Source organism: Amblyraja radiata, chromosome 2 (assembly GCF_010909765.2).
Source record: "Amblyraja radiata isolate CabotCenter1 chromosome 2, sAmbRad1.1.pri, whole genome shotgun sequence".
Lineage (NCBI taxonomy): Eukaryota > Metazoa > Chordata > Chondrichthyes > Rajiformes > Rajidae > Amblyraja > Amblyraja radiata.
The window spans coordinates 16,998,827-17,025,772 of NC_045957.1; the positions used below are offsets into that span (position 1 = coordinate 16,998,827).

General features: G+C 43.6%; 1 protein-coding gene and 1 long non-coding RNA gene across 2 annotated transcripts in view; one reads left to right on the forward strand and one right to left on the reverse strand.

Annotated features, from left to right (window-relative positions):
- Window positions 1–6,083: 6,083 nt before the first annotated feature.
- LOC116986660 overlaps window positions 6,084–26,946 on the forward strand; it is a 175,121-nt gene continuing 154,258 nt past the window's right edge. Inside the window, exon 1 of the mRNA XM_033042236.1 lies at window positions 6,084–6,888. Within this exon, the coding sequence (XP_032898127.1) occupies window positions 6,356–6,888 (533 nt within the window). The 5' untranslated portion in view covers window positions 6,084–6,355. The remainder of the gene's footprint in view (window positions 6,889–26,946) is intronic.
- LOC116986672 lies at window positions 7,459–24,989 on the reverse strand. Its single transcript, XR_004415542.1, has 3 exons — window positions 24,869–24,989; window positions 12,977–12,986; window positions 7,459–7,479 (listed from the first exon to the last, which is right to left on the reverse strand). It is a non-coding gene; the product is annotated as an uncharacterized LOC116986672 (long non-coding RNA).

Below are 26,946 nucleotides of genomic sequence, written 5' to 3' on the forward strand. Positions count from 1 at the left end.
TTAATAGGAATCTGAGGGGGTTTTTTTTAATTCAGAGGGTAATCAGTACATGAGGAGGTAGTTTAGGCAGATATAATGATAGCACTTAAAAGACTCTTGGACAGGTACATAGATAGGAAAGGATTAGAGGCAAAGCACCAGCAAATGTAACAAGCTGTGATGAAAATTCTTGGTCTTCATGGACGAGATGGGCCTAGAGGCCAGTTTCCCAGTTGCAAGGTCCATGACATGGTCCCTGAAATTTGCATCGCAGATAGGGTGGTGAGTAAAGCTTTTGGCATGCTGACCTTCAGCAGTCAGAGAAATTAGTATAGAAATTAGGACATTTGGTTGCAGTTGTAAAAGATATTGGTGAGGCTGCACATGCGAGCGCAAGAGGCTGAGGGGTGATCTTATAGAAGTGCATAAAATTATGAGGGAAGCAGATAAGGTTAATGCAGTCTTTTTGCTAAGGTGAGGGAATCGAAAACTAGAGGGCATCAATATGTGAGAGGGGAAAAATTAAATAACAATCGGAGGGGCAACCTTTTCACAGAACATGGTAGGCATACAGAATGAGCTGCCAGACGAAGTATTGAGGCGGGTACAAAAACTACACTTGAAAGACATTTGGACAGGTTTGTGGATAGGAAAGGCTTAAAGGGACATTTGCCATATGCAGGCAAATGGGTCTAGCTTAGACTGGGTATGTTGGTCGGTCAGCATGGACATGTTGGGCTGAGGGCCTCTTTCAATGCTATATGGCTCTATGACAATGCTCAATGTGTTTTGTATCAATGGTGGGGAGTCTGGCTTGTATGATGGACTAAGCTCCATCCACAATGTATCCTTGGTTGAGCATTTAACATGCTGTAACCAAAGAAAAATGGAATTGGGTCAGAAAGCTTATTTTCAATTGGGAAATAACTAATGGACAATGGCCTCCTTTTGCATCATCAGTTTTATGATTGGCACTGCAAACGTGTTTACCAGGAGTATAATGGAATTAACAACCACTTTATCTGCATGGGTAGATGCAGTAATTGAAAAGTCAACACTGTACCTGATAAATATGTTCAGACATTAACCTGAACATCCAATCCCTACATCATTGATTTACAAAGGCAGCAAAGCACAGCATCTAAATGATGCACCTCACTACACCAGCAAGGCTTTTATTATAAAATCTCAAGCTTCTCAATTACCACGGACAAATGCAGTAAGTGTATAGGAATATCTAAATTCCCCTCCAAATGACCCATTTGCAATTCAAGGCGACAATGAAATGTTGGCCTTTCCAGCAGCCTTTCCTCCTCTTTCAAGAATAAATAAAAAAGTTCTAAACAGCTTTCTCCCGACATAATTATTTCCCTGGATTGACATATTCTGCTTTTCCAGAGTTTCATCAGCTGTGATCTCATTTATACTTTCCGGAGTTATAATACTGTTGAGAGGTCCAGTACATCCCCAACAGCATCAATAGTGGCCAAGTGGAAATGGTTGAGAGCTTCAAGCTTCTTGGCATATATATTACCAACGATCTGTCGTGGACCAACCATATTGAACAGCCAAGAAGGTGCATCAAAACTTCTATTTGCTCAGGAGACTGAAATAACTTGGCATGTCTCCAATGAATCGTACAAACCTTTACAGATGCACCATGGAATGGATACTATTGCATCACAGTTTGGTTTGGGAATAGTTCTGTTCAAGACCACAAGAAATTGCAGAGACTTATTGATATAGCTCAGTCCATTACACAGGCGGCACGGTATCGCAGCTATAGAGTTGCCGTACAGCACCAGTTCGATCCCAAATATGTGTGCTGTCTGCCAAGAGTTTGTACGTTCTCCCTGTGACCACGTGGATTTTCTCCTAGTTCTTCGGTTTCCTCCCACTCTCCAAAGACTTACAGGTTTGTAGGCTAATTAGCTTGGTATGAATGTAAATTGTCCCTCGTGTGTGTGGGACTTACTTACTTAGTGTAGGATAGTGTTAATGTGCGGGAATCACTGGTCAGTGCGGATTCGGTGGGCCAAAGGGCCTGTTTCCGTGCTGTATCTCTAAAACTAGATCAGACTCTCCACCAATTACTTCATTTATCTATATTACTAAAAGTCTGTTCTTGACCAGTTTTGGCCATCTGTGCTGCGATTTCCGAGAGAACGCCGCCACCTACGGCCGTCATTTTTTGGCCACCTTGCTCAGAGCCCCCCTCTGCCACATGTGTGCCGAGGATTTTTCCCGTCGATTAAAAATGACAGAGATATTAATGTATTTACAAAATTCCCATTCTCTCTGCTGCCCCCCTGGCGACAGGGGGGAGGGACTATAAAACCAGGAAGTGGTGTGCCTCACACTCTTCAAGATGGAGGAAGGCAGAGGGTCACGTTTCTCTGAGTTGTGAATAACACTGAACACATATCTACTCAAATGTAAGTGCCCTTAGTGGTTCTAAAATGCTGGCAGAATGTGTCTATTGGTTCTAAAGCTTGCAAAAAGTGTCTCTATTGGTTCTAAAGCTTGCAAAACAATGTCTATTGGTTCTAAAGCTTGCAAAAATATGTCTATTGGTTCTAAAGCTTGCAAAAAAATGTCTATTGGTTCTAAAGCTTGCAAAAAATGTTTATTGGTTCTAAAACTTGCAAAAAATGTATATTGGTTCTAAAGCTAGCAAAAAGTGTCTCTATTGGTTCTAAAGCTTGCAAAAAGTGGCTCTATTGGTTCTAAAGCTTGCAAAAAAAGTGTCTATTGGTTCTAAAGCTTGCAAAACAATTGTCTATTGGTTCTAAAGCTTGCAAAAATATGTCTATTGGTTCTAAAGCTTGCAAAAATATGTCTATTGGTTCTAAAGCTTGCAAAAATATGTCTATTGGTTCTAAAGCTTGCAAAAATATGTCTATTGGTTCTAAAGCTGGCAAAAAATGTCTATTGGTTCTAAAGCTGGCAAAAATATGTCTCTATTGGTTCTAAAGCTGGCAAAAATATGTCTCTATTGGTTCTAAGCTTTCACAAATATGTCTATAGGTTCTAAAGCTTGCAAAAAAATGTCTATCGGTTCTAAAGCTTACAAATAAAATGTCTATTGGTTCTAAAGCTTGCAAAAAGTGTCTATATTGGTTCTAAAGCTTGCAAAACAATGTCTATTGGTTCTAAAGTTTGCAAAAATATGTCTATTGGTTCTAAAGTTTGCAAAAAATGTTAATTGGTTCTAAAGCTTGCAAAAAATGTCTATTGGTTCTAAAGCTAGCAAAAAGTGGCTCTATTGGTTCTAAAGCTTGCAAAAAAGTGGCTCTATTGGTTCTAAAGCTTGCAAAAAACGTGTCTATTGGTTCTAAAGCTTGCAAAACAATGTCTATAGGTTCTAAAGCTTGCAAAAAAAATGTATCGGTTCTAAAGCTTGCAAATAACATGTCTATTGGTTCTAAAGCTTGCAAAAAGTGTCTCTATTGGTTCTAAAGCTTGCAAAAAATGTTAATTGGTTCTAAAGCTTGCAAAAAATGTCTATTGGTTCTAAAGCTAGCAAAAAGTGTCTCTATTGGTTCTAAAGCCCCCCCCCCCCGGTTGGCTTGGCTTGGGTGTGTCTTGAAATTGAAAGGCACTACTTACTGCAAATGGTGGCATGAAGTTGAAAGGCACTACTTACTGCAAATGGTGGCCTGGGAGCTTTGGCTTGAAGTTGAAAGGCACTATTACTGCAAATGGTGCCTTGGTTGCTTTGGCTTGAAGTTGAAAGGCACTACTTACTGCAAATGGTGGCTTGGTTGCTTTGGCTTGAAGTTGAAAGGCACTACTTACTGCAAATGGTGGCATGAAGTTGAAAGGCACTACTTACTGCAAATGGTGGCTAGGGTGTGGCTTGAAGTTGAAAGGCACTACTTACTGCAAATGGTGGCTTGGGTGCAGCTTGAAGTTGAAAGGCACTACTTACTGCAAATGATGGCTTGGGTGTGGCTTGAAGTTGAAAGACACCACTTACTGCAAATGGTGGCTTGGGATCTTTGAAGTTGAAAGGCACGACTTACTGCAAATGATGGCTTGGGTGTGGCTTGAAGTTGAAAGACACCACTTACTGCAAATGATGGCTTGGGTATGGCTTGAAGTTGAAAGACACCACTTACTGCAAATGGTGGCATGAAGTTGAAAGGCACTACTTACTGCAAATGGAGGCTTGGGAGCTTTGGCTTGAAGTTGAAAGGCACTATTACTGCGAATGGTGGCTTGGTTGCTTTGGCTTGAAGTTGAAAGGCACTATTACTACAAATGGTGGCTTGGGTGTGGCTTGAAGTTGAAAGGCACTACTTACTGCAGATGGTGGCTTGGGTGCAATGGCTTGAAGTTAAAATGCATTACTTACTGCAAATTGTGGCTTGAAGTTGAAAGGCATTACTTACTGCAAGTGGTGGCTTGGGAGCTTTGGTTTGAAGTTGAAAGGCACTACTTACTGCAAATGGTGGCTTGGGAGCTTTGGCTTGAAGTAGAAAAGGCACTACTTACTGCAAATGGTGGTATGAGGTTGACAGGCACTACTTACTGCAAATGGTGGCTTGGGTGCATTGGCTTGAAGTTGAAAGGCACTATTTACTGCAAATGGTGGCATGAAGTTGAAATGCACTACTTACTGCAAATGGTGTCATGAAGTTGAAATGCACTACTTACTGCAAATGGTGGCTTGGGAGCTTTGAAGTTGAAAGCACTACTTCCTGCAAATGATGGCTTGGGTGTGGCATGAAGTTGAAAGCCACTACTTACTGCAAATGGTGGCTTGGATGCAATGGCTTGAAGTTGAAAGGCATTACTTACTGCAAATGGTGACATGAAGTTGAAAGGCACTACTTACTGCAAATGGTGGCTTGGGAGCTTTGAAGTTGAAAGGCACTACTTCCTGCAAATGATGGCTTGGTTGTGGCTTGAAGTTGAAAGGCACCACTTACTGCAAATGGTGGCATGAGTTGAAATGCATTACTTACTGCAAATGGTGGCTTGGGTGCTTTGGCTTGAAGTTAAAAGGCACTACTGTAAATGCACTTACTTCCTGTTTGCACTGTATATTGATTTTAGATAAAACGCTACCACATACGGCTGTGATTTTTGGCCATCTTACTCAGTCCCCCTCCATTGAGCAGGTGCAGAGAATTCTTCCCATCAATGAAAAATAAAAGTGTTATTAGTTTTTTTTTTAAATGTTGAGAATCGCTCCTGTCAATCACTCCATGAAAGCCACACCTTTTCTGGTGGGGAGGTGTTATAAAACCCGGAAATGTGGGTGTGGCTCAGTCTCTGCAAGATGGAGGAGGGAGAGGTCACGACTCGCTGTCTTTAGTGGCTTTGCACCCTGCTAGAAGTAGCAGGGTGCAACTACTTATACCCTGCTTGAAATAGAATTTCAAGGATTAGCCGTGAGTCAACTATCAGCCCACCAGCCGTGAGTGAGTTGCCAACTCAACAGGCTTGATTGACTGAGACGCCAGCCCAAGAATCCATTTGGCACACAATTTGCATACTAGCCCTCTGGAAACCAGTCCCTTCAGCCCATAACACCCATACTAGCGCTCCAGAAAGCCCCCCCCCCCCCCAACTGGCCACCAATATTAGAATTGGTGGAGAGGTGGAATATTGCGTTGGATGACCAGTCCTCCTGTGTGATGCTGGGACCCAACAGGTCCCACTTAGTCTAGTACTATGTTTTCTTGGGAAAACAGCCAACATAATCAAACACCTTTCCCTCCCAGGTCATTTCTTCTTCTCCTCCTCCTCAGATACAGAGCTTGAAAGCACGCACCGGCAGACTCAGAAACAGATTCTTCTTCTCTGTTATCAGGCTTCTGAACGGTCCTTCCAAAAGATAGTCAAATTCTTCTCCACTTCATTGTGAACATTCAACTTTGTCACGAACTATTGTACAATAGTGTAAACTATATTCAGCACTCTATTTTTTTTCTTTTGCTTGTATAGTATTATTTGATTTGATTGGAAAGCATGCAAAATAAAGATTTTCCTTGTACCTGGTTACACTTGACAATAATAAACCTGCCTATATATGTCAAACATTCAGAGGCCACTATATCCGACTCACAAAACACTCCAGTTTAGATGCCTGAACTGGAGCTGGCTTGGTTGTAGACGCCGACTCATGTTTACTCGACCTTGGCAGCAGTGGAAACATAACATTTGAACATTGAGAATTGTACAACAATTTAGGGACTTGAAGGCTACAAAAGATAAGTTGCAACAAACACTGCTGAACTCTCGCTCACTAACGGAATACAGAAATTTGCAGATTTGCTGTCCGAGGTCAGATCCCTCTGGCCAGCGGCAGCTGGGTGCAGGAGAGCTTCGGTTGCAGCGGGCACAAGCCGCTGGTAGAGGGGGAGCGATGCGCCAGCGACTCGGTGCCTATGGCTGGGCCTGGGCTCTGTTCCATGGCCTTTGCCTCGGCCTCACAGGAGGTAAATGGAGACCCAGTGGGGTCGGCTGCGACAACCTGTGGAAGGTGAAGGAGCGGGCGGTGCGGGGCTGGAACTACGACCTACACCTACCCGGGGCCGACATGATGGGCCTGGACTCGGACACGGGCTCGGGCGACGACCCGGTCGCCGGCCTCGGCCTGTGGAGCGGCTCGCAGCTGGAGCCCGGCATGAACGCGCCGCCTTTCACGCTCCACACGCTGGACGGGCCGCTGAGTTTCCCACTGAGCGGGCAGCAGGGCCCGGCCTCGTTCATCCTGCACGCCTTCACCAACAAGTCGGGCTTCCTGGAGGCCATGTGGGCCTCGGACACGGCGCTGGCCCCGCTGGCCGCCACCTCGCTGCCCCACCACACCCACCTGGTCTTCCTGTCCTTCGACGAGCACGCACCGCAGGACGTCAGGTGGATGAAGCAGCGGGTCGTCCAGGTGCTGGAGCAGAGGTGAGGGTGAGGTGGGGGCCGGGTGCTGGAGCAGAGGTGAGGGTGGGGGTGGGGGCCGGGTGCTGGAACAGAGGTGAGGGTGAGGGTGAGGGTGGGGGTGGGGGCCGGAGCAGAGGTGAGGGTGAGGGTGGGGGTGGGGGCCGGAGCAGAGGTGAGGGTGGGGGCCGGGGGCCGGAGCAGAGGTGAGGGTGGGGGCCGGGTGCTGGACCAGAGGTGAGGGTGGGGGTCGAGGCCGGGTGCTGGACCAGAGGTGAGGGTGGGGGCCGGGTGCTGGAGCAGAGGTGAGTGTGGGGGTGGGGGTCGGGTGCTGGAGCAAAGGTGAGGGTGAGGGTCGGGGGCCCAGGCCCAGCACACAGTCTTGCTCGGCTGCTTCTACCCCCCGCTGTGCACACAGGGATCCCAGGGCCGAGTGGGACTTGGCATGACTGCAGGACAACCCCATCCATCCCTCCCTCTGTGGAACAACCACTGAGTTAAAGCAGCCCCGGTACTGGCAGAAGGTGGACACATAATGCTGGAGTTTCAGCGGGACAGGGAACATTTCTGTAGAGAAGGAATTGGTGACGTTTCTGGTCGAGACCCTTCTTCAGACTGAGAGTCAGGGGAGAGGGAACTGGAGATATGGAAGGGTACACAGGGAATGTAAGGTGTGAAAATGTCATCGAAGCGCCACCCTGTACTGGCAGGGCTGGACAGCGCCGCTCTCCAGCAAGCCTAGAGTGATTTATTATTGTCACGTGTGCAACGGAGAAACCGTGAAAAGCTTTTATTTGCATGCAGTCTAATCAAATCAGATAATGTCACATGAATGCAACCATGCCATACACAAGTGCAAATGGTAGAGTGAAGAGAAATATACCAGAGTGTAGAATATAGTCGTGTAACAGTTCCAGAGAAAAATGTCTGCAGTGAGTTTGGTTGGAAGATCAGGACTAACCAATTTATGCAAGGACTTTACAAAAGTCTGATTACAGAGGGGAAGATGTTGTTCATGGGTGTGGTGGCAGATGCGTTCAAGCTTTTGTGTTTGTTCGCCCTCCACCTGGGTCGATTCAACTACCATTTCAGGTGATGGATAATAGGAAGACCATTTGTCAGGGCTGGATTGTAATGGACAGACCTTTTTAAAAAGAAAGGTGCAATGCTCTGTTTTGCATATTCATTTTTGAAAATAACTAATTTGTTTCACAGAATTATAGGATTTATTTTAATAACCTTCACAAAATTCAGTATCAATATGGTAACAATATTATAAAAATGTTGTTTGTTGATACTAGTGTACATATTTTGACTATTCCTTTAGTTATCTTATTCATAAACATTACATTTGTTCATGAATGGTGTCTTACACAATGCTTTAGTTAAGTTGAATTGGTACATTGTAACTATGAATATATATTTTAAATCACAAATGTAATGCAGCTGAATGATTATAAATTAGATATTTCTTGGTATTAAATTTATCAAAGTTTTAATATTATTTATTATTAATATAATATTTCATAAAATTCAATTCCATAACTCTTTCTAGTTTAGCCTCACGGTTAAAACATGAAGCTTTTGGGGCTTAGTAGGATATCTTATATAATGTAAGAACTAAATACTTCTAGGTATTATTACAGAATCTAGGTAATTTGTTTCATGTTCAATCTTGCTTTCTTCCCTTGCTTAGCCAAATGTTTGCCTAATCCAGAATATGAATCTTATTGCAACCGGGGATTCAGAGATTTTCTCAGTGTTTTCTCAGTGTTTACCTGCAACCTCGTTATCAATTTACATATCTGAAAAAATATAGTTTTCATGTTAACAGTAGCAAAATTATTTATTGAATTTATTTGACATTATGGCTCCCTCCTGAGTTGATAAACCTGCAACTAACATGTTACCACTCTGCAATAGACACTAAACACAATTGTTTCAAATCCAAAGGCCTCAAATGCAAACTGTTATTACAGGCAGGTAGATAATCTAGGCTTGTAGAGCAATGAAGCATAATTGAGCTACAACCAATGTGTTATACACCATGGAAGCAAGACCTTCACATCACCATATCCATGCCAGCTATCAACCATTTATTGATGCATTTTACAGCATTTAGCTCATGGTCTTCAATGTTCTTCCATGCCATGGCACTTCAAGTCATGCATGTGTCAATACATAAATGTTTATATTCCTCCACCAATTCACTAGTGCATTCCAATTTCAATTAACATCTGGGGGGAAAAAATCTCCCTTATGCTCCCTCTAAATCTCCTACCTTTTACCTTAGATCTGTGCTCTCTGGTTATTGGTACCTCTGTAAGGAAAAGTGTCTTACTTTCTATTCTATCTATTTCCCCCACAATTTTGTATACCTCAATTAAGTATCTTCTTGGCTTTCTCCACTCCAAGGAAAACAAGCTGAAACACTGTCCCCGGCCACATTTATGTGTATCTCCAGTGCAATCGCATCACAATTAGATGTGTAATGTTGAAGCCTTGCTTGGTTGTTGAGATGGACATAACATTTTGGAAAAAAAGATGATTATTCATTTCATGGCACCAATTGAACAAAGAATTCTCAGTTTCTTTGTAAATATTTATTCCCTATAATACCTAAATCACCCTAATTTTGTTATTTATCTTTTCTTTACCTGTGGACCCATACTGAATGTTCATTAGCTACAGTGACCACATGTTAAAAATAAATAATTGTTTTCAAAGTATTTTTGAATTTCTGAAGTGTACAATGAGGTACAGGTACCTTTAAAATGCAAGTTCTTTCTTTGACAATTTTAAACTTTGGTGCTCTAAGGCATTCGAAGATTTTGTCAATATTTGGCTTGTGCTGGGTTAAAGTGCATGTTTTTTTGGTGAGAACATAGTGAAGCGCTTGACAATTTGTCAGTATCAAGTTACTGCTGCAATAGATATTTCAATAGAGCAGTCAGGAAGGCCCAAATGAGTCAGGAAGCAAGAGTGTTTAATTGTCATATGTACCAAAAATGGAACAACAACATTCTTACTTGCAGCAGCATAAAAGATCTGTAAACACAGTACTCACAACACAATAAATAAAATAAAGTTCAATAAATAAAATAAAACTAATATTAAAGCAAGACAAAAGTCCCCAAACCCTAGTGCAACCAAGACAGTTCGCAGTTTGTAGTTTAGTTGGTATTGTCATGTTCAATAGCCTAATTGTTGGTGGGAAGAAGCTGTTCATGAATCTAGAGGTCACCGGTTTCGGGTTCCTATACCTTCTTCCTGAGAGCATAGAAACATAGAAAATAGGTGCAGGAGTAGGCCATTCGGCCCTTCGAGCCTGCACCGCCATTCAATATGATCATGGCTGATCATCCAACTCAGTATCCTGTACCTGCCTTCTCACCATCCCTTTAGCCACAAGGGCCACATATAACTCCCTCTTAAATATAGCCAATGAACTGGCCTCAACTACCTTCTGTGGCAGAGAATTCCAGAGATTCACCACTCTCTGTGTGAAAAATGTTTTTCTCATCTCGGTCCTAAAAGATTTCCCCCTTATCCTTAAACTGTGACCCCTTGTTCTGGACTTCCCCAACATCGGGAACAATCTTCCTGCATCTAGCCTGTCCAACCCCTTAAGAATTTTGTAAGTTTCTATAAGATCCCCCCTCAATCTTCTAAATTCTAGCGAGTACAAGCCGAGTCTATCCAGTCTTTCTTCATATGAAAGTCCTGACATCTCAGGAATCAGCCTGGTGAATCTTCTCTGTACTCCCTCTATGGCAAGAATGTCTTTCCTCAGATTAGGAGACCAAATATGTCAGGAGTGAAATGAGTGTGGCCAGGGTGGTGCGGGTCCCTGATGATGCTAGCTGCCTTTTTGTGGCAACACCTATACATCCCTTCGACGGTGGGATGGGTCAGTCCCCGCGATGGACTGGGTGTTATCCACCACCTTTTGTGATCTCCTACATTCCTGGACGTGCATGCTGCTGAACCAGACCCCCATGATAAGATCTCCCTTTTCTGATTCGTCATTATTTGTAATTCATCCAACAACAATGGTGTCGTCTGTGAATTTATGGAATGGAATGCTATTTATTGTCATTCAAACCTAGGTTTGAACGAAATTACATTTACTACAGTTTTTTACATTACAAAAAAACCCAAGACCCACACTTAACACAGTTTACATAAACATCCATCACATTGAGTCTCCAACACCTCCTCACTGTGATGGAAGGCAAAGTCTTATCTTTTCCCTTTATTCTTCACCCGCGGTCCAACTGCAGCGTTGAGGCGAACTGGGGCTCCGATGTTAAAGCCCCCCGCTTGGTAGGATGGTAAGTCCTGTCGCCATTTAGCCACGCCGGGTGATGTTAGGCCCCAGCTCCGTGTCCTTTAAACCCCGTGGATCAAGCGGACCAACCAGCGGTCCAGCAGTCCAACTGCAGCGTCTAGGCGAACTGGGGCTCCGATGTTAGAGCCCCCGGTGACGATGGTAAGTCCCCGTGGTCACTAACCCGCACCGGGCGATGTTAGGCCTCGCTCCGTGTCCTTTCAACCCCGCGATTCCAGCGGGAGAAGTTGCCATTGCGGGAGCTCCGAAAAGCCGTCTCCCCCCAGGGACCTGGAGCTCCCGATGTTCCTGTCCACCGGGCCTGCAGCTGGAGCTTCCGAAGCTCTGAAGTTGGGTCGCAGCCGCGCGCCACCACAGCTCTCCCCGCTCTGAAGACGGCCAGCTTTGCGTTGTCAGGTCCGCAGGCTCCGCGACTGGAGCCCTCAGGTTGGTCCCGGCCGGAGTCCGCCGACGGCACCTCAGTGTTAGGCCCAACGACACCGGAGACCTGACAAGGAAAAAGTCGGGTCCCCGTACAGGGAAGAGATTAAACGGTTTCCCCCATCACCCCCCACCCCCCTCCACGCCCCCACATATATACAGCTAAAAAATAATAACAACTAAGCTGAAAACATACATTTAACAAGACAAAAATAAAAAAAGACGGATGACTGTAGTCGAGCCGCTGCCGTTATGCGCCGCCACCAACCACAATGGAATTGGAACAGTATCCGGCTGCACACAGTCGCTCTACACCCAAGTCTGTGCAGCCGGATACTTGAGGAGAGCAGGAGACTGAGCACACAGCCTTGAGTTATTCCTGTGCTGATAGTTATTGAGGAGGAAATGTTGTTGCCAACTCATACTGAATGTGATCTGTTGATGAAGAAGTTGAGGATCCAGTTGCAAAGGGATGTTCCCTGAGTTTGGTAACAAATTTGGAGGGCATGATGGTGTTGATGCCGAGCTGTAGTCTGAATAATAATCTGACATATGTGGTTTTATTGTACAAGTGGCCCAATGCATAGTGGGGGAGGGGAGGGATGGTGGTTGTAGACTCAGGTGCTTCACTTACTTGCAAGCTGCCCTGTCATCCAGGTTTCTGGGCACAATAGAGGTCTCCCGGTGTTTCCTGGCACTGTATATTCACTGTAAATGTGATCCTCCACGAGGTCAGGGATCCCCTGTGCTGATGGGCATTCCCTTAAAGTCGGTAACTCCATTGCTGTTGAGAGGTTGCAACAGTGATAATCCATTTAAATGGACCAGCAACTTGTCAGCTACAGCACTAATTTGTGCTGTTCCTTTTATCCATAGAAGTTCATTACTGTTATATTTGATCTCGTCCTGTTATGCTGTTTGCAAAATGTTGCCATAGTACGTTGCCCCTTTAAAAATAATTCAAAGATAATGTTGGAAAATTGAAATATCTTCTAGGATATTTTACTCTGCTATTTCATATAGGAAATTTTATTATACACATAGAGATCAGTGGGTACAAATAAGTCCACTTTTTTAAATTAATTCATGGCATGTGAGCATTGCCAGCATGGTAGCAGTTATTGTCCATTCAAAAAGATAACAAAGAACTAAAAAATGGCATGTATCATGACCAAGTTCAAAAAGAAAGTGTGAGGCCAAGCCATGCAACTACAAGCAAGTCAATTTGTCCTGTGTTGTGAGAAAGCTCTTAGAAACAATATTTAATAAGAATCTGGAGAAAGCACAGCTAACACTGACTTGGTAAAAGCAGAGCATGATTTACGAAACTAAATTAATTACTTAATTGAAGCTTGGTGAAAGGAATGCAGTAAATGTCACCTACATGGAATGAATTTTTATGATGGTGGAATGGGTGTCAGTTGAATCAGCTTTTTACATATGTGTCATTTTCAGAGAAATGTTGCCTCGAAATCAAGGGAAATAATGTTTGCTACCTCTGGAATTCAATATCTGTTTCGGAAAAGATTGTATTGAGGCCTGGAGTCAGATGAGCTTGTTGGTACCCAAGCTGAGCATCAGTTATAGGGACTTTAACAGGTTTGCAACATTTGATTGCACAGTGGATGGTACCATTTTATCTATTCATTTATGTTATGATCTAAATATACCTGTTCTATTTATTGTAGATTCATAACTACACAAGAAAGTTTTGGGGATCTGTCTTCTGCATCTGCTGCAGTCTTGCTTATGAAGATACTCCCGTTATACTGTGGGTTGGGAGTTTCAGAAATTAGATACAGCATTGATGAGGGAACAGCAATTTATTTCCAATCAGATTATAGTGCCAGTTGGAGTGGAACCTAAAGATTGTGATGTCCCTGTGCCTGTTCCCTTCTAAAGTGTTGTGAATTGGTGACGGAGAGGGTTAACAATTAGATTGGTGGGTGAGTGGCTTTGTCTTGACTGGGATAAAGGCACATGAGTATTTTGAAGCTGCACTCATCCAGACAAATGGAGAGTATTTCATCATACTTCTGCCGTGCTTGTTGATGGTGGAAGGGCTTTAGGTATGGAAGTGAGTCACTCGCAGCAGATTACCCAGCCTTTGAACTGTTCTTGCAATAATGCTATTAATATGGCTGGTCCAGTTGCATTTCTGATCACTGGTGACTAACTGGTTGTTGATTGTGATGAACTCAGCAAGGATAGTGACATTGAACAGTTTTTGAAGATAGTGACTGTGGCAGAGAAGTTACTTCTCATTTATCAGCCCATGTCTGAATGTTAGCTAAGACTTGCTGAGGGGATGTAAATGGAAACAACCAATATTATGATGGAAGGAAGGTCATTGAGAAAATATTGCAGTGATATCCTTGGACAGTGATAACTGACTTTCAACAACTATAAACATCTTGCTATATGCAAGATATGAATGTAGATAGTGGAGGCCATTGAATAATTGTCCTTGGTCAAAAGCTACCTTGATATCAAGGCTAGTTATTCTCACTTCACTTGTAGAATTGAGCTCCATAGTTCCTACTTAAGGCAAGGCTCTGTCGAAGTCTGGAGTTGAATTGTTCTGGCAAAATCCAAACTGAGTAATGGTTATTGGAGTATAAGTGCTCTTCAATTGCACTGTGGATATGACAATTTGCATAATTTTGTTGTTAGTTGAAAGTAGACTGGTACTGAACTAGATTAGATGTGTTCTTTTCGTGAAAAGGACATCCCTGGGAAAAATATTCTGTTGCTTAGTAACAGATGGGGTAATAATTGATTGTATTGTATTTATCCTGATTCCTGCAGACAAGACATTCAAGGGCATCTTTCCATTTTGTCCAACAGAGACTAATGTTGTGGATTTCATGGAATTAATGGTCATTGGTGAGTCGTGTCCACAGGCACAACTTTAGCACTGAATCTGAATGTGACCGGGGGCACATAGCTTTTAGCATTGCAGTTGGAGTATTGTATGCAGTTTGAGTCTCCTTAATTATGAAGAAAATGTACTTGCTGTGGGTAGAGTGCTGCATATATTTCTGAGGTGGCATATCTGCTTTATGAGAAAATAATTCTGTATGCTAGGCCAAAATGGAAATTGACCATTGAAAAAGGCAGAATTCTTAAAGGATTATTTAGGATGTATGTTCACCCTATTGAGGCCTAGAATTTGTTAGAGAAGATGGGGAGGGGGGGAAGGGAAGGGAAGGGGGGAGAGGAAGGGGGGAGAGGAAGAGGGGGAGGGTGGGTCACAGGCTCAAAATATGGGATAGGCCATTGGGACTGAGATATCTGCTCTACACCAAAAATGGGGAATCTTTGGAATTCTATACCTTGTTATCTTTTCTCTAGTATGTCATTGATTGCAGACTAGAACAAGATCTTATTGAATAGTGGGGCAGTTTTGAGTATCCAAGTGGTCCACTCATGCTCCACTTTCTTATGAACTTGTTTTCACTTTAATCAATTCTTTCCCTTCCTATTTGGCTACTAATTTCAAAAAGATGCTACGTTGCTTGAATTCACACACAGTGAAATTGGAGTAATATGATTCATGCACAAGGAAACAGAAGCGTCATGGTGTACATTGGCTCTATAGCAGGCAGTTACAACTTTTTATATGTCCCAAGAATGCTGTAATTGTTCAATTGTAGCTTTTGCTGATTGAGAATGAATTGTTCTTCCTTCTGTGCTGTCTACCGATTTCTGTGAGGAGCTTATTTTGTCACTATGACCCTATAAATATAAACTGCAGAACAATACAAACTGAATTCAAAGTACATAGAGATAAATTATCTACAAGTATTAGTACGTACGGATATAAGCAGCAGGGGCAGGCCTCACAGCCTGCTCTGTCATTCAATAAAATCATGACAGCCTTGACCTCTGGCATCTCCATTCCATTCCTGCCCAATTACCATAATTCAGAGCTGCCAACTCTCACGCATTGAGAGTGAGACTCCCGAATTTCGCACAATTCTCACGCTCTAACGGTGATCACAAAATTTCTCACGCTCTGATCAACAAGAATTTCAAAACTAATATCAACTGCATGGGCCGCGGGTGTTGGAGAGCCGGGGCGGAGGGAGGGAGGGATCGAAGCAGAAACAAATCCACAACAAATAAAAACATCAAAAAAAAAAAAAAAAAAAAAACAGCGGCGGAGGCAGATGCGGATGGGGAGCCAGGGCTGGCGATTGTTTGCCAGGCTGGCGAGTCGCTCGCTGCAGCTCCGGCCATGGAGCAGCCTCGGTGCAAGAGTCCCGGGTTGTCGGAGGTGTTGGAAGCATTGCGCCGTTGCCGTGAGAGTCTCTGTGCCCAATTCGCCCTGGTGACCAGCATAGACCAGGCTGCGGCTCGTTGCATCCTGGAGGACAACCAGTGGCTGATGGAAGTAGGTATCAAGCACTGGGTAGAAGTGGTGGAAGATAGTGGCCTTCAAATTTGGGTGGTTGGAGAAGGCATCCTCCTTGCCTGCTAGATTTTCACTTACTGTAACTGCAGGAAAAATGTTCCCAATGTTGGAGGAGTTCAGAACTAGGGAGTCACAGTTTAAGAATAAGGGATAGGCCAGTTAGGACTGAGATGAGGACAAACTTTCTTCATCCAGAGAGTTGTGAATCTGGAATTCTCTACCACAGAAGGCAGTGGAGGCCAATTCACTAGATGTTTTCAAGAGAGAGTTACATTTAGCTCTTGGGGCTTGCGAAATCAAGGGATATGGGAAAAAAAACAGGAAAGAGGTACTGATTTTAGATGAACGGACATGATCATATTGAATGGCAGTACTGGCTTGAAGGGTCGAATCACCTATTCCTGCACCTATTTTCTATGTTTCTATGCTTGAGTATATGGCAATAAAACTCAACTACTTGATTTTGAAGCATTCATCCATGGTGGAGGTATAATGTAGTCATAGAGTGATACAGTGTGAAAACAGGCCCTTCGGCCCAACTTGCTCACACCCGCCAACATGTCCCATCTACACTACCTGCATTTGGTCCATATCCCTCCAAACCTGTCCTATCCATGTATCAGTCTAACTGTTTCTTAAATGTTGTGATAGTCCCTGCCTCAACTACCTCCTCTGGCACCTTGTTCCATACACCCACCACCCTGTGTGGAAAACGTTACCCCTTAAAAAGTTACCTCTTAAAAAAATACTTCAAACAAAAAACATTGAAATCATACCTACTATGCACATTAAAAAGGGCTTCTAAAGATCCCGTTATACAAAGTTTAATATTGCGAGTAGCTCATTTTGGGCCCATTATATCGCGCAGTATTTTTTTCTGGGCATTTGAGGGCACAAATCTACCGCAATGTGAACGTTCTAAACCAGCGCGTTCCACAGGAACCCACTGGAAAGCTGATTTAAATGGGCATTTATTTACAGCAATTGAACACTGAATTCCTTCCATTTGGCCTATAAATTAATGTAAATGAGATTTAAAAATCATGTTTTATTGTGAATATTTGTGAATATTATTTGGACATTTAGGCTATTTAAAAATGTTAATCATTTATTAAGAAATGGATAGATGTTTAGATCTAGTAATTGAAGTCTGAAATTAGCTACAATTAGGTAACCTAACTAATTATATGCTTTAATTTCAGGTCATCCAAGTAAGATTATTTTATATTTGTTTCAGAATGCTTCAATCTATGATAACTGAAAATTTCATTCAGTTCTCTTAATTTTTACTTAAACATGATTTTAATACATCAATTTCAAAAAGTCTCAACCGTGGGAGGGGGGCACCCCCCTCCCACCCTCCCCCCACTTGGTTGCTCCACTCCCTCGCCGGGTACCCCTAAGGCCAGTGATCAGTGATCGCTCAGCCCCCCCCCCCCCCCACTTTCAAATACGCTCCACGGCCCCTGGTTCAGACGGAGAGCACTGCCAGATGTGAGCGGGGAACTGAGGTTAGTTGTCCGTGATGTCTGGATCCCAATGCTCAGCGTTCGTGTTGCGGAGTTAGCTAATGTTATTGATTTGTAATTAGCCTGATTTGTAATTAGTTGACAAAACCTTAATTTATTAATCCAGAATATCCAGGGGGATGGGATAAGTGTGATATTAAAATGACAAGCAAGGTGTCCGGCTGTATGTCACAACAGACAGCCCCGATAGCCCATTATTTCCTTCAGTTAAATATTGGGAAGGTAGCACTATTGTCATTTGTCACTCAACTATTATGTTTGTTTAGATTCAGATGCAATCTTCAAGAGCTTGTTCAAAGAAGGGGCATATTTTAATGGAGTGACAGAGATACTTGCTGGGGAATGTGTGAGGAGGTTATTATTTGTCTTTAGTTTAGCTTGAACCAGGACATTGAAGATTCAAAGTTTAATATAATAATTGTGCTGATACTGACTCCAACCAACCATGTAATGAATATCATCCATTCCGGAGGTTTTATTTTTCTGATGCCATTTGAACTTCTCGGAATTCAATCATTTCAATGTAAAAGTAATTGGGAATGGGGAGCATTGGAACAAAAATTTGCCCTCGGCACATATTAACTGTAATATAATAATGTATGCATGTTGGTAGGTGCAATCAAAACAAAGATCTTTTTTATCATTGTTGTGTTATGAATACCACAGAAAATATTATGTACTCTCAAGATCACATTAAATAGAATATTATTGCTTAAATATATAGTTATTGGACTTTGCATTTTGGAAAAGTCCCAGCTGAGAGGAAGGCAGTAAAATACTGAAAATATTGGTGAAAATGACTTCAGGACAGTTTGTTAGTAAAATGAAGGAAATGGTAACAGAATACTTATACAGCTGAGGGAGTATAATTTTATGGATAAGAAATTGTGTTCAACCAATTGATGACTTCTTTGACAAAGTAACTAGCATGTTAGATAACAAGAAAGCCAATGGATGTAGCAAATTTTGTTATACAAAATTTGTTCCGTGTAGTGCCCCATAAAAGATTACCGCATTAGATAAGCATGTCAGATATGGGGCTTTATGTGTGGGCCATATATATTTTCAGTGCAATGAGGCTAGGAGCAAGGCCATGTGTGCATCCAGTGTCAAGGTCTGGAATAGTACTAGGTGTGCAGTCAAAGCTTGGATAATGGGAGTGTTGAGCACTGTGAACCTGAGCAGGTAAGCAGCTATGATCAGGGTAGAATAGGGGACCAGGTGTAAACCTGGACTCGGGGTCAGCAATGAGAGAAGGTATGCAACTGGAGTCGAGGTCAGGAGTAGTATCAGGTGTTCAGTGAGACCCAGGTTGGTCAACATGGGCCAAGTGCTTGATTATAATCTGATTTCCATACATGAATTCACTAAGATCATTCATGTGCTGCACCTGTTGATCAGAGCCTGGCTCTACTGTGGAATGTAATTAGGAATATAATTTAGCCTAACCTTATTCATAGCTAATCCAATTTAAAGCATAAATATTGCATTCAAGTGTAAGTTAAAAGACTCGCTACAGTATGCACCAGATTGCACAATTTCAAGCTGAAAAATGCAAAATCTCCGTACCAATGGGAGGACACTCCCCTCCCACACCCTCCCCCCTCCCACACCCTCCCCCTTCCTCCCACCCCCCCCCCCCCACACCTTCGCACCCCCCCACACCCTCCCCCCCCACCCCACTCAGTCGCTACGCTCCCTCAAGCTTGGTCTCGCAATTTCTCATTCCCAACTCTCACCCAATGTTGCCAGCCCTGCCATAATCCTTGATTTCACCAGGAGTAGCCCTGTGAACCTGTTTCACTACTTACAGCATTTTCTGTATCTTATTTCCAACTACCAACTTTGTCCCCTTATCCTGCCATAGATAAAGATTAAAACAGAAAATGCTGGAGACATGCAGCAGGTCTTGAAAGAGAGTTGACATTTCAGATTGAAAAATATGCTTCAGAACTGAGAAAGAGAGAACACAAATTAGTTTTAAATTGCATGTGTTGCATAGTGGGGGCAGCACAGTGGCACAGTGGTAGAATTGCTGCCTTACAACACCAGAGACCTGGGTTTGATCCTGACTTTGAGTGCTGTCTGTACGGAGTTTGTATGTTCTCTCTGTGAGTTTTCTCCAGGTGCTCTGGTTTCCTCCCAAATTCTAAAGACATACAGTATTGTAGGTTAATTGACCATTAAAAAAATTTGTAAAATTGTCCCTAGTGTACAGGACGCTGTTGGTGATCGCTAGTCAGCATGGACTCAATGTGCCGAAGTGCATGTTCCCGCGCTGTTTCTCTAAAGAGTGGGTGGGGTGGAGGAGGGGGTGAGTGGCAGCGAATATCTCTAATCATCGGGATTTGGGGTTGCCAATTGATTGCAACTTGAGTTTCCCATCCCCCTCTTGCTCTGACCTTTCTCCCACTCCTGCACTGTTATAATGAGGCCCAATGTTCGTGTGAGGATTACAGCTTAATCTGTTAGAATCAATATCAATATCAACAATTTTAGATGAATGGCTTGAAGTCTGTAAATTGCTTTCAACATGAGATAAATTGCTTGTACTAAAACTAGCTAGTTTTGCTGAGTCATGCAATTGTAATATTAGCTCAGTTTTCTTTCTCCCCATTAGTACAATCTGACCTAAGTATAGGAGCATAGAGGTCCTTCTGCAGTTGTACAGGGCCCTAGTGTGATCACACCTGGAGTATTGTGTGCAGTTTTGGTCCCCTAATTTGAGGAAGGACATTCTTGCTATTGAGGGAGTGCAGCGTAGGTTTACAAGGTTAATTCCGGGATGGCGGGACTGTCATATGCTGAGAGAATGGAGTGGCTTGGCTTGTACACTCTGGAATTTAGAAGGATGAGAGGGAATCTTATTGGAACATATAAGATTGTTAAGGGTTTGGACACACTAGAGGCAGGAAACATGTTCCTGATGTTGGGGGACTCCAGAACCAGGGGACACAGTTTAAGAATAGAATATAGAATAGAATAGAATAGAATAACGTTTATTGTCATTTGAATCTAAGTTCAAACAAAATTACGTTTCTGCAGTCATACAAACAAGAAAAAAAAACCCAAGGCACACAATTAACACAATTTACATAAACATCCATCACAGGAAACCTCCAAACACCTCCTCACTGTGATGGAAGGCAAAGTCTTGTCTCTCCCCTGTTCTTTATTCTTCTCCCAATGTTAAAGCCCTCGAAGGGCGATGGCAAGTCACGCGGGCGTTAAAGCAGCGCCGGGCGATGTAAGGTCCTGCTCCGGGTCTTAATGTTGGAGCCCCCGGCGGGCGATGGCAAGTCACGCGCCTGTTAAAGCCGCGCCGGGCGATGTACGGCCCCGCTCCAGGTCGTTTTCGACCCCGCAATTCGGGCGGGAGAAGTTGCCGTTGCGGGAGCTTTGAAAAGCAGTCTCCCACCAGGGACCCGCGAGCTCCCGATGCCACCGTCCACCGGGCCTGCGGCTGGAGCCTACGAAGCTCCAAAGTCGGGGCGCAGCTGCGCGCCACCACAGCTCTCCACGCTCCGAAGCCGGCCACCCCCACGATGGTGAGTCCGCAGGCTCCGTGACGAGCCCCCAGGTCGTTCTGGTTGGAGGCCGTTCTACGGTGCTAGGCCTCAACGACAATGGAGGACCGACAGGGAAAGGTCAGGTCCCCCATACAGGGAAGAAATTTAAAAGTTTCCCCCCCCCCCCCCCACATATACACAGCTAAAATAATATATAAATTACAACCGAAACATGCACTTAACAGTACAAAAAGAAAAAAAAAGACTGACGGACTGCAGAGGCCACTGTCGCGCGGCTCCGCCGCTTCCGGAGAATAAGGGGTAAGCCATTTAGAACGGAGACGAGAAAACACTTTTTCTCACAAAGAGTTGTGAGTCTGGGGAATTCTCTGCCTCAGAGGGCGGGGAAGGCAGGTTCTCTGGATACTTTCAAGTGAGAGCTAGATAGGGCTCTTAAAGATAGTGGAGTCAGGGGATATGGGTTGCATACTTTTTGCATACATTTTGATTAAAATCTGCAACTGAATTGGAGAGATCTCTGTAACAGTTGCTTCTCCTTTGTATTTGGACTTAAATAAGGAATGATGGTTTCCAAAGCATCTAATTATTCTTTCTAACTGTTGTACCCTGACTGAAAATAAAACGTATTTACAATAAAGCTGACTTACAGAGTCCTATAATAGTTATAGTATTCTTCTGTGACTTTTTATTAAATGCAGATGCTTAGCGCAGTGACAGTGAAATAGCATCAGTAGTATAGTTCCACAGCCTGAAGAGAACTTGATAGAGATGCTGATGTAGTATTGCAGCCTGCTACCTTTCTGGGCTGGGCCCTAGAGTTTTAGAGTCGTGGCTGTAACTATTTATTGTCAATTAACATCCAGATATTGAAATCAACAATAGCAGAGAGAGTGAAATTTCCATTGGTTACAACAGATGCACTCTGATCTGTAGGCCAAGCTAATATTTGTTGGTACTCTCATTGCACCAATCTAGCTCATTACTGAAAATCAAGTATTAACACTCAGTAGGATAGATCAGTTACGGAAATGAGTGGAGAAATGGAAGATACAGGAAAGTGGGAGGTCAAATGTAAGGCGAATGTATACAGTTAGCGGCAGAATCTTTAACAATATTGATATACAAAGCGATCTTGGGGTCCAAACTCATAGCTTCCTGAAAGTAGCAACTCAAATGGACAGAGTGGTAAAGCTGGTGCACTGTTTGTCTGGGAAATAAGTCGGAGTATTGTGTGCAGTTCTGGTCGCTTTGGGAAGTATGTTAAAGCTTTGGAGAGGTTTTAAAAGAGGTTTTCCATTGATGCTGCCTGGATTACAGAATATTAGCTATAAGGAGATGTTGGACAAACTTGGATTGTTTTCTCTGGAATGTTAGAAGCTGAGGGGAGACTTGATCGAAGTTTATGAAGTTATAAAAGGCATAGAAAGGGTAGACAAATGTAGCCCAAATTTAGAGGTCTTTCATTATGGAGAGAGACTGGTTCTACTGGCCTTATTTTCCCTGAAGCGGAAATGACTGATGGGTGACGAAGGTCATAGAGTTATAAGAGGCATAGACAGGGTAGATAGAATTTTTCCCCGACGGTAGGGCTATCAAAAAGAAGAGGGCATAGATTCAAGGTGAGGGGATGGAGTATTAAAGGGGATCGCAGACAATTATTACATTTAAAAAACATTTATTTACGAACTTGAATAGGCAAGGTGCAGAAACATACAGATTAATGTAATAGTACCTATACATAATGGGATTAGTGTATGTAAGAAACAAATAATTTTAAGGTGAGAGGGGCAAAATTTAAATGGGTTGTGTGGGGCACATTATTTACACAGAGGGTGGTGACAAACTGCCAAAGTGGTGGTTGAGGCATATATGATAATGGCATAAGAGACTTACGGTTGGGCCTATGGATATGCAGCGAATGGAAGGGTACAGATATGTGCAGGCAGATATGAGTTGGTCTTGGCATCATGTTCGGCACAGACATTGTGGGTTGATAGGCTGATTCTTGTTCTGTACTGTTTCTGAGAAATAACATGCTGACAACACCGATGACTGCTCCCGGGTGTCTGGATGTAGCAAGATCACTGCTTTACAGCTCCAGACTGAGATTCCTAATGCAGATTCCTCTTTTGCTTCATGGTCACTATCATGTTTCTTTGGTTCTCCAGGTTTTCTTGATTCTGCATTTAGTATTTCACTCCCTATGAATTCACACTTTTGGAAATTCACCAAGTTTTCTTGTTTGCATTAACTTTTAGGGATCAACAAACCGATCATTAATTGCTTTCAGGCATGGATAGCAACTGTTACCTATGAGGAAAGCAAAGAGACAACAATAAATGCAGAATAAAATGACCCGTTGGTAAACTGATTGGTAGGAATGTGATGGGATGAAGACGGTTTTCCAGATGATAGTTATCAAATCCTCCTCTCCTCCGCTTTTTATGTTCCAAGACTCCAACTCAATTCCTTCCAATAAAGTGGGAATATCCTTCCATTTATTCTTTTCAATCTTAGAAGGTTTTCTAATTCTGATGGAGTTAAAGATTTTCCAATCCTAATTCCATGGCACCAAAGCCTTTTCTCAGTGCTTCGAAAAGCAAAGGTGGCATAGCCTGAAGAAGGGTCTCGACCCGAAACGTCACCCATTCCTTCTCTCCAGAGATTGCTGTCCCGGTGAGTTACTGCAGCTCTTTGTGTCTTTCTGTGGCAGAGCCAATGGCGCTTGTTCTCAGGCACTGTCCAGTATCCCTAAACTTTCTTCTCTACTAGAATTTTTTTCCCCCAGTACTGGTGCACTATATCACTTTCCTGGTACTCAGGACCACTTTTCACTGCTACTAAATCAATATCCCTCGTAAAAAGACCTGTCACAAAGGTCTTGACCTTGTATAAGTCCATTATCCCCAGTTTCAAAGCCCTATGCAGTTTGTTGGAATTTTGCAACATCATGGAATTATCGGGTCATAATGGCATCCAGCATGGAAGCAAACTAGACAACTGGATGTTTAGGACCAGAGGGCACAGCCGCAGACTTAAAGGACGTACCTTTTAGAATGGAGATGAGGAAGAATTTATTTAGCTAGAGGGTAGTGAATCTGTGAAATTCTTTGCCACTGATGGCTGTGGAGGCCAAGTCACTGGGTGTTTTTAAAGTAGACATTGATAGCTACTTGATTAGTAAGGGCATCGGTTATGGAAAGAAAGCAGGATAAAAGGGTTGAGAGGGAAATATAGATCAGCTATGATCAAATGGCAGAGCAGACTTAATGGGCTTAATGGCCTTAAATCTGCTTCTATCTTATAGTTTAACATATATTAAACCAGTGGTCACGCATACATATTAACCACATTTTCAGGCACTTAGACCATAGCTTCCGATGTCTTGGCAATTAAAGTGTTTGTCAGCAATTCTGTTTCCACCACTCACTTAGGCAGTGTGTTCCAGTACTCACCACCATTTGAATGAAAAGATCCCCTTAGTTGCCCTCTAAATCTCTCACCATTCATTCTCAATCTATGTCCTCTAGTTTTATCTCCCACTGATAATGGGGAAAAGTTTACCAACCTCTCTAAACTGCTCATAATTTTAAATATCATCATCATGTTCTCTCTTAGCCTCCTCCATCCGAGAGAAATAGAGCTAGCCTCTCTCCATGGTGGATATACAGCACACTGGCAACGTCCTGGTGAATCTCCTCTGTGCACTCTCCACTGCTATTGTAACCTTGCTGTAACAATGTAATAAGAACTGCACGCAGTGGCGTAGCGTGGCGGGGGCCAGAGGGGCGGTTGCCCCGGGCGCTAAATTTTTAGGGGCGCAAAAAAATTGTTGGATAATTTTATTTTATAAAATGGCAAAATATTTTGTTCTAAAGGCACGCTGCACATCTTTGGCAGCCTTCCCCTGAATTATTGTAATAAAATGTAAAATTTCTTGCCATTTTATCAATTTTTTTTATCCAACAATTTTTTTGCGCCCCTAAAAATGTATCCAACGATTTTAACCAACCAGCGATCTCTGCGCCGAGGCCGCTGCCGCTGTCCCAGCCACCGCTGTCGTCCACTGGGCCCGCGGTCGGGTCGAGTGGCCGCCGCCGCCGGAACGTGCCCCAACTCCGAGTTCTGGTCGCCGCTGTCCCAGCTTCGAGGTCAGGTCGCCGCTGCCGCTGCTCCAGCTCCGATGCCGTGTGGCCGCTGCCGCTGCCCCCGCTCCGAGGACAGGCCGCCGCTGTCGCTGCCGCTGCCGCTGTCCCAGCCGCTGCCGCCGCCGTCCCAACTCCGGTGCCGGGCGGCCGCTGCCGCTGTCCCAGCTCCGAGGCCAGGCCGCCGCTGCCGCTGTCAAAGCCGCCGCTGCCCAGCTCCGAGTTCTGGTCGCCGCTGCCGCTGCCGCTGTCCCAGCCGCCACTGCCGCTGCCCAGCTCTGAGTTCTGGTCGCCGCTGCCGCTGCAGCTGTCCCAGTCGCCGCTGCCGCTGCCCCAGCTCCGAGGCTGCCAGCTCCGCCATTAGGCCTCGGCGCAGGCGGAGACGGGGGGATACGACAAAATAAGTTGCATCCCCCGAAGGAAGAGACCAAAAACGTGTTCCCCCCCCCACATACACAACATAATAAACCAAAAATCAAATAAACAGGACAAAAGAACAACACAAAAAAAGAAGAAAAAAACAGACAGACTACAGGCGAGCTGCAGCTGCTAAGGCAGTGCCGCCATCTTTTTGTTAGGTTGAGATAATAAATACAAAACTTGAATTTATAACAGCTCATGGGCCATGGCTAGCCGCTAATGAGGAGGCGCAATATTTTAAACTGCCCCGGGCGCTCAAAACCCACCCTACGCCACTGACTGCACGCAGTACTTCAGCTGAGGTCTGACCAATCTATATTACTAAAAATCTGATCTTGACTACTTTCTGTTCTGCATATTGATTTTAGAAAAAACGCTGCCACTTACGGCTGTGATTTTTGGGCATCTTACTCAGAGTCCCCCTCCGCTGCGCAGGACGAGGATTTTTCCCAGCGATGAAAAAAAAAAGAGTTATTAGTGTTTAAAAAATGTTGAGATTCTCTCTCCTGAAGGCCACGCCCCTTCCGGAGGGACTATAAATCCCAGAAGTGTTGAGTGCCTCAGTCAGTCTCTGCAAGATGGGGGATCGAGAGGGGCACGTCTCTCAGTCTGAGCTGTGAATAACACTGAACACATGTCTACTAAACTGTGAGTGGTTTTACTGACCTGTCAGTGCCCCTAATGTGGTTTGAAAATATAGTTTGGAAATGCTAAAGCTGTGTTGCCTTTGGTTTGGAAATGCTAAAGCTGTGTTGCCTTTGGTTTGGAAATGCTAAAGCTGTGTTGCCTTTGGTTTGGAAATGCTAAAGTTGTGTTGCCTTTGGTTTAGAAATGCTAAAGCTTTGTTGCCTTTGTTTTGGAAATGCTAAAGCTGTGTTGCCTTTGGTTTGGAAATGCTAAAGCTGTGTTGCCTTTGGTTTGGAAATGCTAAAGCTGTGTTGCCTTTGGTTTGGAAATGTTAAAGTTGCCTTGCCTAATTAAAGTTGCCTTGCCTAATTAAAGTTGCCTTGCCTAATTAAAGTTGCTTTGCCTAATTAAAGTTGCCTTCCCTTCTATATAATTAAAAGTCTAATCTTGACCTCTTCCTGTTTGCACTTTATATTGATTTTAGAAAAAACGGCACCACGTATGGCTGTGTTTTTTTTGCCATCTTACTCAGAGTCCCCATCTGCTCATCAGGTGCCGAGGATTTTTCCCATCGATGAAAAATAAAAGTTATTAGCGTTTAATAAATGTTGAGATTCTCTGTCCTGTCAATCATGCCATGAAG